This window comes from Capra hircus, chromosome 4 (assembly GCF_001704415.2).
Source record: "Capra hircus breed San Clemente chromosome 4, ASM170441v1, whole genome shotgun sequence".
Taxonomy (NCBI): Eukaryota; Metazoa; Chordata; class Mammalia; order Artiodactyla; family Bovidae; genus Capra; species Capra hircus.
The window spans coordinates 114,689,794-114,702,690 of NC_030811.1; the positions used below are offsets into that span (position 1 = coordinate 114,689,794).

The window sequence follows — 12,897 nt, forward strand, 5'->3', positions numbered from 1 at the left end:
CCAGAGCAGGTGTGGTAGTGGGCAGGGGAGGGAAAGAGAAAGAGAACTGACCAAATCTAAGACTTGGTCCCTACACTTCAAACCATCTAAACAGTCTGGGTATTTCTCTCCAAAGGAATGCTCAAGTACATAATTACATTACAAGTTTCTTTGGGTCAACTGGAGGAGAACTACCTTTGGAATAGCCATAAAAATATAACAAGTATAGTGTAGTTTAAACTACAGCCCAAAAAGCTCTATTTTTCAGGCTTTAGGAAAAGGAGACACTTTCTAGGTCTTTCAACAATAACAGTGATAGGGCTGAGCTTTAAAGCTACCAGACAGCAAACTATGATATGACACTGCACTGAAAAACAAACTGTAATCATGCTGTCAGAATTCTAGAATTTTCTGGGAATAGTTTTTATAAATATATATATAGTTTTTATAAATATAAGTTTATATTTATAAATATAAATATAAAATCATATTGCATCAATATGATTTTATCCTTACCTGGAAACAGCTACATTTTTGATATCTATTTTCCATTATGAAAGTGAGTAAAATAAAATATCACTTCCAGTTAAAGGACTACAAATTCATGTACATTCTATACATTGCAATACAAACTGTAAGACCTCTCCTGGCTTCTTAGAGAAGAACAACTTTCACATCTCAATTTCCAAGTCAAAGGGGTAGCAAACTACAAATCAGTAAGTTAAATGCCTCTTTTTTGAACTCTCAGAGTTTTAATATCAAATATAAAATATACATAATATATATATTTTCATTATATTATGTGCTTTCAGAGAGCAATAAAAATAAAATCTGATTATATTTCCAGTATTGGATGCCTTTACACTTGGCCCATTTCACTGATTTGTATCAACTGCTCAACTTCTCAGAATTTCTGTTACCTATGCAGATTCCTTCCTATCTTCTAGTACTACAGTCAGGCAAAGATTAAGTCTGCTCTTCGCATCTCCCACAAAGCTCATTAGCACAATGGCATCCACCAAGTAGTCACTAGCTAAGAGCTGAATAATTCACTATGAAGACACACCACCTAACCTAGAAAGTGGAGTAGCTCTTTAAACCTTGAGCTATAGAATCAAGTTAATTTAAGTTAAATTCAAACATAACCCATTTTGTTTGGTCAGGATTTTGGTCAGAATGAAATATAAGATAAGAAATACAAAATCATAACTACTAATAAAGTCTCGAGTTGTCCCTATTTGGGGCTATATAAAGCAAATAAGACCAGAGTTTTAAATCTAGAGTTCAAAGTACTCATTTGTATTTTTAACAAAAGCAAGAATCATATTTGTTTCTTCATACATTGTTAACAAAAGCATAACAGGTAACCAAAATGATTTTATGAAGTTTATAATAAAAGGAACATTTTTTGAAATATGAATACTTAGAGAATTCCCAGTCTAATCATTCATTATGTCTTTATCTCAAATTAAGATCTATGAAAAATGGTCACACTATCTACATTTTTAGACTCTAACTCCAAGAACAAATCACAAGAAAAAGAAGTGAGCTGCTAGATAATTGTATGAGATAAAAATACTGTTTTTGTTCTGAGTACATTTCATACATATCATTTTTAATTATGACAACTGAAACAGAGTCCTACCTGAAATGATTTTTCCTTTAGGCCCATGCCACTGGAATGATGGGTCTATCAGTTCAGAATTCCGCAGCCGCTGGGTTACACATAACACATGTGGACTCTTTTGATGGAGCATAACATATACTTTCACTGAAAATACAATATTAAAATGTCCTAATAATATCTTATGTTCATTCATGTTCTATAATGGCTTACATTTTTGTAGTCTGGGCAACTTGTGTTCAGAAGTTTTCTTTGGATTATTGCTATTGCTTGGTAAGAATTAAATTTAACTGCATTCCAGTAACTAGCTTTCAAAAATATACACTTATCTTATTTGTGTGTATGGGTGTATCTTAATCTTAGCATAAATTATTGGCCTTTTTATTCAGAGTTCATGTATACTTATTGTACTCTCAGAGAACTATTTTAATTACAAAGTATTAAGATAATTCTATATCATGACTTATTTTTGCCAAGATACCAAATCTGAAAGAAACTGACATGATAAATTTGCTTAGATTATAGGAATGATACATTATCTACAGTGATATAACACAACATACTGAATTTTAGAATTGTAATGTGATTAAATTGACAAATACGTGCTTTGATTTTAATTATGAAGAATTTTCTCAATTTGCTTTAAAATTTAAACAATACTGTTAATTAAACAAGCAAAAATAGTATTGTCTAGGAAATGTAAAAGGAACACAGTAAAGATTCAGTTATTTTGAATTACTCATAAGGAAGATTTTAGAAAAGCTTCTAGCAACTCCTCAGTAATTTCATAGCAATACTTCACTGATCAACCATATACTAAGATTTCTGTGATCCAGCAAGATAAAAATTGTTTATGAGAATTAAAATTCTCCTTGACTTTATACAGAGACTCTCTTTAAACTTTTACCATACAGCATCGTGTGTACTGAATGCCGCTTTTAGACAGCTACCCTTACTTAGGTTAAGAAAGCTCCCCTCTATTCTTGGTAGTATGCTTTCCTGGGACACTTACACCTATATTCGTAAGTGTAATGTCCATAGTTTTCTTATCTTATCTCTTGTCTTTTTCCAATTTGTACAAAGTTTGTGGTTCAGTATTTAGAATTAGTTATTATTTAGCACTATTAAGTTAGACATCTAAGATTATAATAGACACACAAAAGGAATTAGGCAGATTTTTTCCTATTAATGTTCCCTGAAAGAATACATAAAGTGTTTTTGTTCCTGGAAACTGTATAGTCTGGTACTTACTTTTGGCAAGGAAGGAAACAACAAAACAAACTTTTTATTACCAATCAGGAAAATTTTATTATTAGTTTACTAAGTACTTTAATGAAGTCTGTTTTAGAAGCTTACATTTCAATAGTTATTCATTACAAGATTATTGTATAAAATTATTCAGAATATTAAGTTATGATATTTAAATTTCACCATATCTTAATTTATTCATAGTATTTTTATACATGAGTTATTCTCTCATGATACAAGGCAGTTTTTAGTTCCATTCCACTTCTCTCTGGTCTCAATTTTTCCTCTTATTTTCTACCTACCTCAATTTAAATGTCTCTTCTTTTTTCTACTTTTAATAAATGCTTCTAGTATTAAAGTGTCACTCCTCAGCACAAGCTACTGGCCCTTTTGTAAGGACACTATTTGCGTGGGATTTGGGCTTACCCTGATGATTTCATTTTAACTTGATTACTTCTATAAAAATTTTGTCTCCAAATAAGTTCATTTTCTAGGAAACTGGGGATTAAGGCTTAAACATATGACTTTATGGAGAAGCGTAATTTAGCCCACCGTACCGAGACTCAACTGTTTCTTAACTGAAATATTATTTCATTTTAAGGATGCATTTAAGCATATCCTATAAAAGAAAATAATAAAAACGGAAGGTAGTTACATATGACTGTTTTATAACTCAGGTTTAAAAACTATAGCTCTAAAACAAAAGCTGCAATAAAATTTGTGACATCAGTGAAAATGGCAGAGTAAGGAACCCCAAAATCACCGCCTTCATAAACGTAATACAAAACATAACAATGTGGCACATACTGTTAGAATCAACATTTTTAGAACTCTAGAAATTAATCAAAGACTTGCAGCAACCCAGGAAAAATGTATTCAAAAAAACCCAACTGAATCTCAGTGTAATGGGCTGAATTATGCTTCTCCCTAAAGTCATATGTTTAAATTCTAATCCCTAGCTCCACAGAAAGTGAACTTACTGGAGATAGGGTTTTTATAGAAGTAATCAAGTTACAATGAAGTCATCAGGGTAGGACCAAATCCAGGAGGACTAGTATCCTTACAAAAGATGGAAATTTGGACACATAGACAAACAAAGAGGAAAACTCTGTGAAGAGACATAGGGAGATGTCCATCTCCAGAGCGAGAGAAAAGGTATTTTCCCTGCTGCCCTCAGAAGGATCATCCAAGCCTGAGTGACTGGACTTTAATCCTTCAGAACTGTAAGACAAAACATCTCTGTTGTTTAACTCACTCAATCTGGTAGCTTTTTATAGTAGCCCTAGCAAAGTAATACACCAGGCAAAAACAGTGACCTTGTAGCACTTTAAGCTGCCCTGTTTCCAGGAGAACCAGCAGCCAGGCAGCCACCAGAAAGGGAGATAGGGACAGATGGCCCCACTGCTTCCTTCCCAGAGAACTGTCATTAGTTGAACTTCTTATCTTCTGACCCTAAAAGGCACCATTCACAAAGCGATCTTTCAGTTCAGTTCAGTCACTCAGTCGTGTCCGACTCTTTGCGACCCAATGCATCACAGCACACCAGGCTTCCCTGTCCATCACCATCTCCCGGAGTTCATCCAACTCATGTCCATCAAGTTGGTGATGCCATCCAGCCATCTCATCCTCTGGCGTCCCCTTCTCCTCCTGCCCTCAATCCCTACCAGCATCAGAGTCTTTTCCAATGAGTCAACATTTTGCATGAGGTGGTCAAAGTATTGGAGTTTCGGCTTCAGCATCACTCCCTTCAATGAACACCCAGGACTAATCTCCTTTAGGATGGACTGGCTGGATCTCCTTGCAGTTCAAGATATTCTCAGAAGTCTTCTCCAACACCACAGTTCAAAAGCATCAATTCTTTGTTGCTAAGCTTTCTCACAGTCCAACTCTCACATCCATACACGACTACTGGAAAAACAATAGCCTTGACTAGATGGACCTTTGTTGGCAAAGTAATGTCTCTGCTTTTTAATATGCTGTCTAGGTTGGTCATAACTTTCTTTCCAAGGAGTTAACTGTCTTTTAATTTCATGGCTGCAATCACCATCTGCAGTGATTTTGGAGCCCCCCAAAATAAAGTCTGACACTGTTTCCACTGTTTCCCCATCTATTTCCCATGAAGTGATGGGACCAGATGCCATGATCTTCGTTTTCTGAATGTTGAGCTTTAAGCCAACTTTTTCACTCTCCTCTTTCACTTTCATCAAGAGGCTTTTGAGTTCCTCTTCACTTTCTGCCATAAGGGTGGTGTCATCTGCATATCTGAGGTTATTGATATTTCTCCTCTTGATTCCAGCTTGTGCTTCTTCCAGTCCAGCATTCCTCATGATGTGCTCTGCATATAAGGTAAATAAGCAGGGTGACAATGTACAGCCTTGATGTACTCCTTTTCCTATCTGAAACCAGTCTGTTGTTCCATGTCCAGTTCTAACTGTTGCTTCCTGACCTGCATTTAGGATTCTCAAGAGGCAGGTTAGGTGGTCTGGTATTCCCATCTCTTTCAGAATTTTCCACAGTTTATTGTGATCCACACAGTCAAAGGCTTTGGCATAGTCAATAAAGCAGAAATAGAGGTTTCTCTGGAACTCTTGCTTTTTCCATGATCCAGCGGATGTTGGCAATTTGATCTCTGGTTCCTCTGCCTTTTCTAAAACCAGCTTGAACATCTGGAAGTTCACGGTTCACATATTGCTGAAGCCTGGCTTGGAGAATTTTGAGCATTACTTGACTAGCGTGTGAGATGAGTGCAATTGTGTGGTAGTTTGAGCATTCTTTGACATTGCCTTTCTTTGGGATTGGAATGAAAACTGTCCTTTTCCAGTCCTGTGGCCACTGCTGAGTTTTCCAAATTTGCTGGCATATTGAGTTCAGCACTTTCACAGCATCATCTTTTAGGATTTGAAATAGCTCAACTGGAATTCCATCACCTCCACTAGCTTTGTTCGTAGTGATGCTTCCTAAGGCCCACTTGACTTCACATTCCAGGATATCTGGCTCTAGATGAGTGATCACACCACCATGATTATCTGGGTCATGAAGATCTTTCTATACAGTTCTTCTGTGTGTTCTTGCCACCTCTTCTTAATATCTTCTGCTTCTGTTAGGTCCATACCATTTCTGTCTTTTATGGAGCCCATCTTTGCATGAAATGTTCCTTTGGTATCTCTAATTTTCTTGAAGAGATCTCTAGTCTTTCCCATTCTGTTGTTTTCCTCTATTTCTTTGCATTGATCTCTGAGGAAGGCTTCCTTATCTCTCCTTGCTATTCTTTGGAACTCTGCATTCAGATGCTTATATCTTTCCTTTTCTCCTTTGCTTTTCACTTCCGTTCTTTTCACAGCTATCTCTAAGGCCTCCTCAAACAGCCACTTTGCTTTTCTGCATTTCTTTTCCATGGGGATGGTCTTGATCCCTGTCTCCTGTACAATGTCAGGAAACTCCATCCATAGTTTATCAGGCACTCTATCAGATCTAGTCCCTTAAGTCTATTTCTCATTTCCACTGTATAATGATAAGGGATTTGATTTAGGTCATACCTGACCTAATTTAGAGCACACCCACTGTAAAAAGGCTTTCCCCACCAAAGAATCTGTTTAAAAACAACTAGAGGCTACTTAACTTTGTAAACGCCTGAAGCAGTGGGAACATCTGAGGTAAACATCATTCCAACCAAAACCATACAAGGAAAAGCTGGTATGACCTGTCTATGGGAGCTTTGAGAAGTTCGAACACATTCCTTGGAAAAAAGAAGGCCACAACCATGCACAGTGTAGGGCACGTGGGCAAGACTGAGCGTGCTCTGTAAGAATGAGATGCCTTAAAGTTCTCACCTCTGGCTGAAACCGAGTCTCTGCAAAGCAGAAGGTGAAAGATACAACAGAGCTGTCGACTGTCTGGCTGAATGTTTAAGGTATGCCACAACAGGCACACAAAGATTCTCAGAAAATACTAGGAGACTAACTGGTTCAGGTGTTTAGTGAAATCTCTGTTGAACCATCTAATGAAGCAGAGACTTCAGTGACCACAGATGGCAAAGAATACAGAATTTAAAGTGAGTTCAGAAAAGTCACTAAGCAAATGCTACAAGAATATCTCATTCTATTATACTCTGCTTTACTGTACCTAACAGATTTTACATTTTTTATCTTCAATGGTTTATAGCAACTCTGAGTTTCAAATGATGGCTAGCATTTTTAGCAATAAAGTGTTTTCTTCTGTTTTTAAAAAGATTTTATTGTAGTATAATTGATTTACAGTGTTGTATTAGTTACAGGTGTACAGCAAAGTGAATCATTTATACATATAACCACTCTTCAAAATTCTTTTCTCATATAGGCCATTACAGAGTATTGAGTAGAAGCAGGCTCTTACTTGGGGCTTCCCTGGTGGCTCAGTTGGTAAAGAATCCGCCTGCAATTCAGGAGAATCCGGTTTGATCCCTGGGTTCAGAAGATCCACTGAAGAAGGGATACCCACTGCGGTATTCCGGCCTGGAGAACTCCCTGGACTGTATAGCCCATGGGGTCGCAAAGAGTCAGACAGGACTGAGTGACTTTCACTTCAGGGTTCCCTGGTGGCTCATACAGTAAAGCATCTGCCTGCAATGCGGGAGACCCTGGGTCAATCCCTGGGTTGAGAAGATCACCTGGAGAAGGAAATGGCAACCCATTCCAGTATTCTTTCCTGGAAAACCCCATGGACGGAGGAGCCTGATAGGCCTCACAGTCCATGGGGTCACAAAGAGTCAGGCACGTCTGAGCCACTTTACTTCACTTTGGTGGCTCAGCAGGAAAGAATCCGCCAGCAGTGCAGGAGACCTGGGTTCATTCCCTAGGTCGGGAAGATCCCCTGGAGGAGGGCAGGATACTCTTGCCTGGAGAATCCCAGGGACAGAGAAGCCTGGTGGGCTACAGTCCATAGGATCGCACAGAGTCAGACGCAACTGAGCACAACACAGCACAGGCTCTTACTAGTTATCTATTTTATATGTGTATGTGTGTGCACATTCAGCCACGTCCAAATCGTTGCAACCCCATTGACTGCAGCCTGCCAGGGCCCTCTATCTGTGGAATTTTTATAGTCATGTCCATATGTCAATCCCAATCTCCCAATTTATACCTCCCGCCCTTATCCCCTGGTAACCATAAGTTTGTTTTCTACATCTGTGACTCTGCTTCAACTTTGTAAGCTCATCTATACCCTTCTTTTGGCTCCACAATATAACGTGATACTTGTATTTCTGTGTCTGACTTACTTTACTTACTTAACTTACTTTTCATAGGTCCATCTATATTGCTGCAAACAGCATTTTTTATGACTGAGTAATATTCCATTGTATATATGTACCATGTTTTTTTAAATCCATTTCTCTTTTGATACACACTTAAGTCGCTTTTGTGTCCTGGCTATTGTAAATAGTGCTGTTATTTAACAGCAAAGAATACATGAACACTGAGGTGCATATAGCTTTTCAAATTATGATTTTCCCCAGATATATGCCCAGGAGAAGGATAAAGTATTTTTTATTTACAGTACATATACTGGTTTTTTACCAAATGCTATCATCGTACACTTAGCAGACTATAGTACAGTGTAAATATAACTTTTACGTACACTGGTAAACCAAAAAAATTCATGTGCTTTGCTTTATTGTGATACTCACTTTATTGTGATGATCTGTAACCAAACCTGCAATATCTCTGAGTATGCCTGTGCAACAAACAGCAACTACAGAAATACCTAGTAAGGAAGAAGAATTGGATTTCCAGAGTACTACATAATATTACCTATAAAAATCCAGTTTTCAACTAAAAATATGAGTCATGTAATAAACTAAGGAAGTATAGTCACAGGCAAAAAAAAAAAAAAAAGCAATCAATAGAAACTGTCTCTCAGGAAAGCCAAAGTTTGAAGCTACTGGACAAAGACTTTAAATCAATTATTTTAAATATGATCAAAGAACATCATGGCTTTAAAAAGGTATGAAAATGATGTCTCTCCAAATAGAAAATATCAATAATAGAATAGAGATTATCTTAAAAAGAGAAATTCTGGATTAAAATGTACAATAGCAACTGAAAATTGACAATAAAGAATAAACAGCAGATCTGAGCAGACAGGAGAGAAGAGTCAGCAAACTTTATGATATATCAGGAAATCTGAGAGACAGAACAATAAACTGATAAAAACAAACAGTTTTCAGAGACCTTTGGGACACCATCAAACATGTTAGTGTATATACATATGTATACACACACACACACACACACACACACACACATACATAAAAGTCCCATGGAATATTGGAGAGAAAAGGACAGAAATAATAGCACTTTCCCAAACTGATGAAAAACAATCTACACATCAAAGAATTGGCAACCCACTCCAGTACTCTTGCCTGGAAAATCCCATGGACGAGGAGCCTGGTAGGCTGCAGTCCATGGGGTCACGAAGAGTCGGACACGACTGAGCGACTTCACTTTCACTTTTCACTTTCATGCATTGGAGAAGGAAATGGCAACCCACTCCAATGTTCTTGCCTGGAGAATCCCAGGGAGGGCAGAGCCTGGTGGGCTGCTATCTATGGGGTCGCACAGAGTCGGACACGACTGAAGTGACTTAGCAGCAGTAGCAGCAGCAGCAGCATAAATTAAAGAGATCCACACCTTAGACACATCATAATCCACTGTGAAAATCCAAAAACAAAGAATCTTGAAACCAGCAAGAGAGAAGCAGCTCACTACATACATTTGACCCTCAATAAAAGTAGCTTACATTTCATCAGAAACCATAATGAAACAGCAAGTCTGAACAGACCTAAAACTTCCTTCAAGAAGTCCAGCATCAGTTGAATTCACTTGTGAATATTGCCAAACAAGTAAAGTAGAATGAATACTTTACAAACTTCCAAAAAAATAAAAGAAGAGGAAGGGAACACACCCAAAACACAACCCAATTCATTTTATGAAGCCATTACTGCTCTAAAACCAAAATCAGACAAAGATAAGAAAGCTACGGACCACTTTTCCTGAAAAATATGTACATAATAATCCTCAAAATACCAAACCCAGCAGACAGAAAAAGGGTTATACATAATAATCAACTCAGATTTATTCCAGAAATGCAAAGCTAGTTCAAACTACAGAAATCAATCAATGCAATACCTTATTATATCATTATAATGGACGAAAACCACATGATTATCATAGTATATGGATAAAAGCATATGACTGAATCCAACACCCCTTCACAATAAAAGCAGTCAACAGACTGAGTGCATTCATGGGCACTCAGTAACGCCTGACTCTTTGCAACCCCATGGACGGTAGCCCGCCAGGCTCCTCTGTCTATGGAATTTTCCAGGCAAGAATACTGGAGCAGGTTGCCATTTTCTTCTCCTGGGGATCTTCTCAACACAGGGACTGAACTAGTGGTGGGTTTTTACTAGCTGAATCACTAGGAACAGTTCTCTTGCAACAGAAGGGAACTTTCTTAATCTGATCAAGGGCATCTACAAAAATTTACTGCTAACATAGTACTTAATAGTTAAAACTAAAACCTTTCCCAGCCCTCCAAGTTCAGGAACAAAGGGTTATCTGTTAACAGCAATACTGAACTGGAGGTTCTACCTAAAACAACTGGCAAGGGAAAAAAAAGGCATTCAGATTGTAAAGGAAGAGATAAAACTACCTCAATTTGCAGATCACATGAGATTATATGCATATAATTTTTAAAAAACTCCCCCTACCTCCTGTTAAAAATAGAGCTAATAAATGATTCAGCAAGATGAAGGATACCATATCAATTTGCAAATCTCAATTATATACAATTCTATACAACAACATTGAGCAATCAAAACACTAAATTGAGAAAAACATTCTATTTACAGTAACACACAAAAAATTTCAGGGATAAATTTAACAAAAGTAGTATAAGACATACACTGAAAACTGTAAAACATCATTGAGGGAAAGTAAAGAATACCTAGGGCTTCCCTAGGGCTTCCCTTGTGGCTCAGCTGGTAAAGAATTCTCCTGCAATGTAGGAGACCCGGGTTTGATCCCTGGCTTGGGAAGACCCCTGGGTTGGGAAGACCCCTGGAGAAGGGAAAGGCTACCCACTCCAGTATTCTGGCCTGGAGAATTCCATGAACGAAGACATTCCATGTTCATGAATTGGAAAACTATAGTGTTAAGGTGATAATACTCCCAAAATTGATCTAGAGTTTCAATGAAATCCCTATTAAAATCCCAATGGGTTTTTTCCCCCAAAACTTGATAAAGCTGACTGTAGAATAACATGGAATTTCAAGGGACCCGAAGGAACCAAATCAATCTTGATAAAGAGAAAACCTGCAGTACTCACACTTGATAATTTCAAAACTTACTATAAAGCAACAGAAATTAAGACAGTATGCGTGGTACTGGCATAAAGACAGATGTAAAACCAAAGGAGAAAAATTTAGAGTCCATAAAAAAACATACATCTATGGCAAACTGTTCAACAAGGGCATCAAGACATTCAGTAAAGAAGGAAAAGTTTCTTAAACAAACGGTGCTGGAACAAATGAATATCCACAGGCAAAAGAATGAAATTTGACTTCTGCTGCATACCATATGCAAAATCCAATTCAACATAGATCAAAGACCTAAATATAAGCACTAAAACTGTAAAATTCTTTTAAGGAAATGGAGCAATAACACTTTATGGCTGTTGATTTAGCAATTATTTCTGATACATGACTCCAGAAGCACTAGCACCAAAGAAAAAGTAGAAATCAGATTTTATCAAAGTTTAAAATGTGTACTCTAAAAAGCACTATTAAAAAGTGAAAACACAATCCACAGAATAGAATATTTGATAATGTTCTAGTATCCAGAACATATTTTTAAAAAACACTCTTCCATCTCAAGAACATAATAGACAACCAAATTAAAAAATGGGCAAAGGACTTGAAAAGGCATTTCTGTAAAGAAGCTATCCAAGTGGTCAATAATCACATGAAGAGAGGTTCCACATTATTAGTCAAATATGGAAATGCAAATAAAAAACACAATGAGAATCCACTTCACACACACTAGGATGGCTACAATTTTAAAATTTGGACAATAATCAACGTTAATGTGGATGCTGGGAAATTTGAATCCTCACAAATTTCTGGTGTCAAGATACAATAGTTCAGGCTCTTTGAAAAATAGTTTGGAAGTTCCTCAAAATGTTAAACAGAGAGTTACCATATGTCCCAGCAACTTTACACTGAGGTACATACCCAAGAGAATTGAAAACATATGTTCACATAGAACCTTGTCCAGAAATGTTCATAACAGCATTATTCAAAACAGTCAAAAGTGGAAACTTCCTAAATATCCATCAGTTGATGGATACACAATTGTAGTATATCCATTCAGTGGAATATTATTCAGCCATAAGTGAAATACTAACACATTATAAAATATAAATGAACCTTGAAAACACCATTCTAAGTGAAAGAAGCCAGACACATCACACAGAGTGATTGCACTTAAATGGAATGTCCAGAATGGGCAAATTCATGGAGACAGAAAGTAGATTAGTGGTTTCCAGGGGCTGGAGTGTGACTATTTAATGGGTATGGTGTTTTGTTTTTTTTTACAGTGATGAAAATGTTGTGAAATTTCATAGTGCTGATGATTTCACAATCTGGTCAATATACTAAAAACTACTCGATTGGATACTTTATATAAGGAAGTTTAAAGCATGTGGATTTACCTCAGTTAAAAAAATACAAAAAAGTTATAGATGCTATACCTCATGTTACTACTGTAAAGTCTTATTAATCTAAAATCTTTATGATATATAGATCTCATTTTTAAAAAAATTTTAGCATAAGAACTGCATACACCTAATGTTATGTTTATTATACATGCAAAAACACTGTAGGCAACTTTAATTAGATACCTTTTAGAAATAATTATTTTTGTACTTATAAGCAGTTACAGCAAACAGAATTGGACTATATGAATCTAACTCTGTGGAAACAACTTTAATCCATTTCCACAGAAGGAAAA

General features: G+C 36.7%; 1 protein-coding gene across 1 annotated transcript in view; it reads right to left on the reverse strand.

Moving 5' to 3' along the window:
- Positions 1–12,897, reverse strand: part of ZPBP (zona pellucida binding protein) — a 128,577-nt gene that overhangs the window by 112,005 nt on the left and 3,675 nt on the right. The window contains exon 3 of the mRNA XM_018047531.1: positions 1,625–1,750. Within this exon, the coding sequence (XP_017903020.1) occupies positions 1,625–1,750 (126 nt within the window). The remainder of the gene's footprint in view (positions 1–1,624; positions 1,751–12,897) is intronic.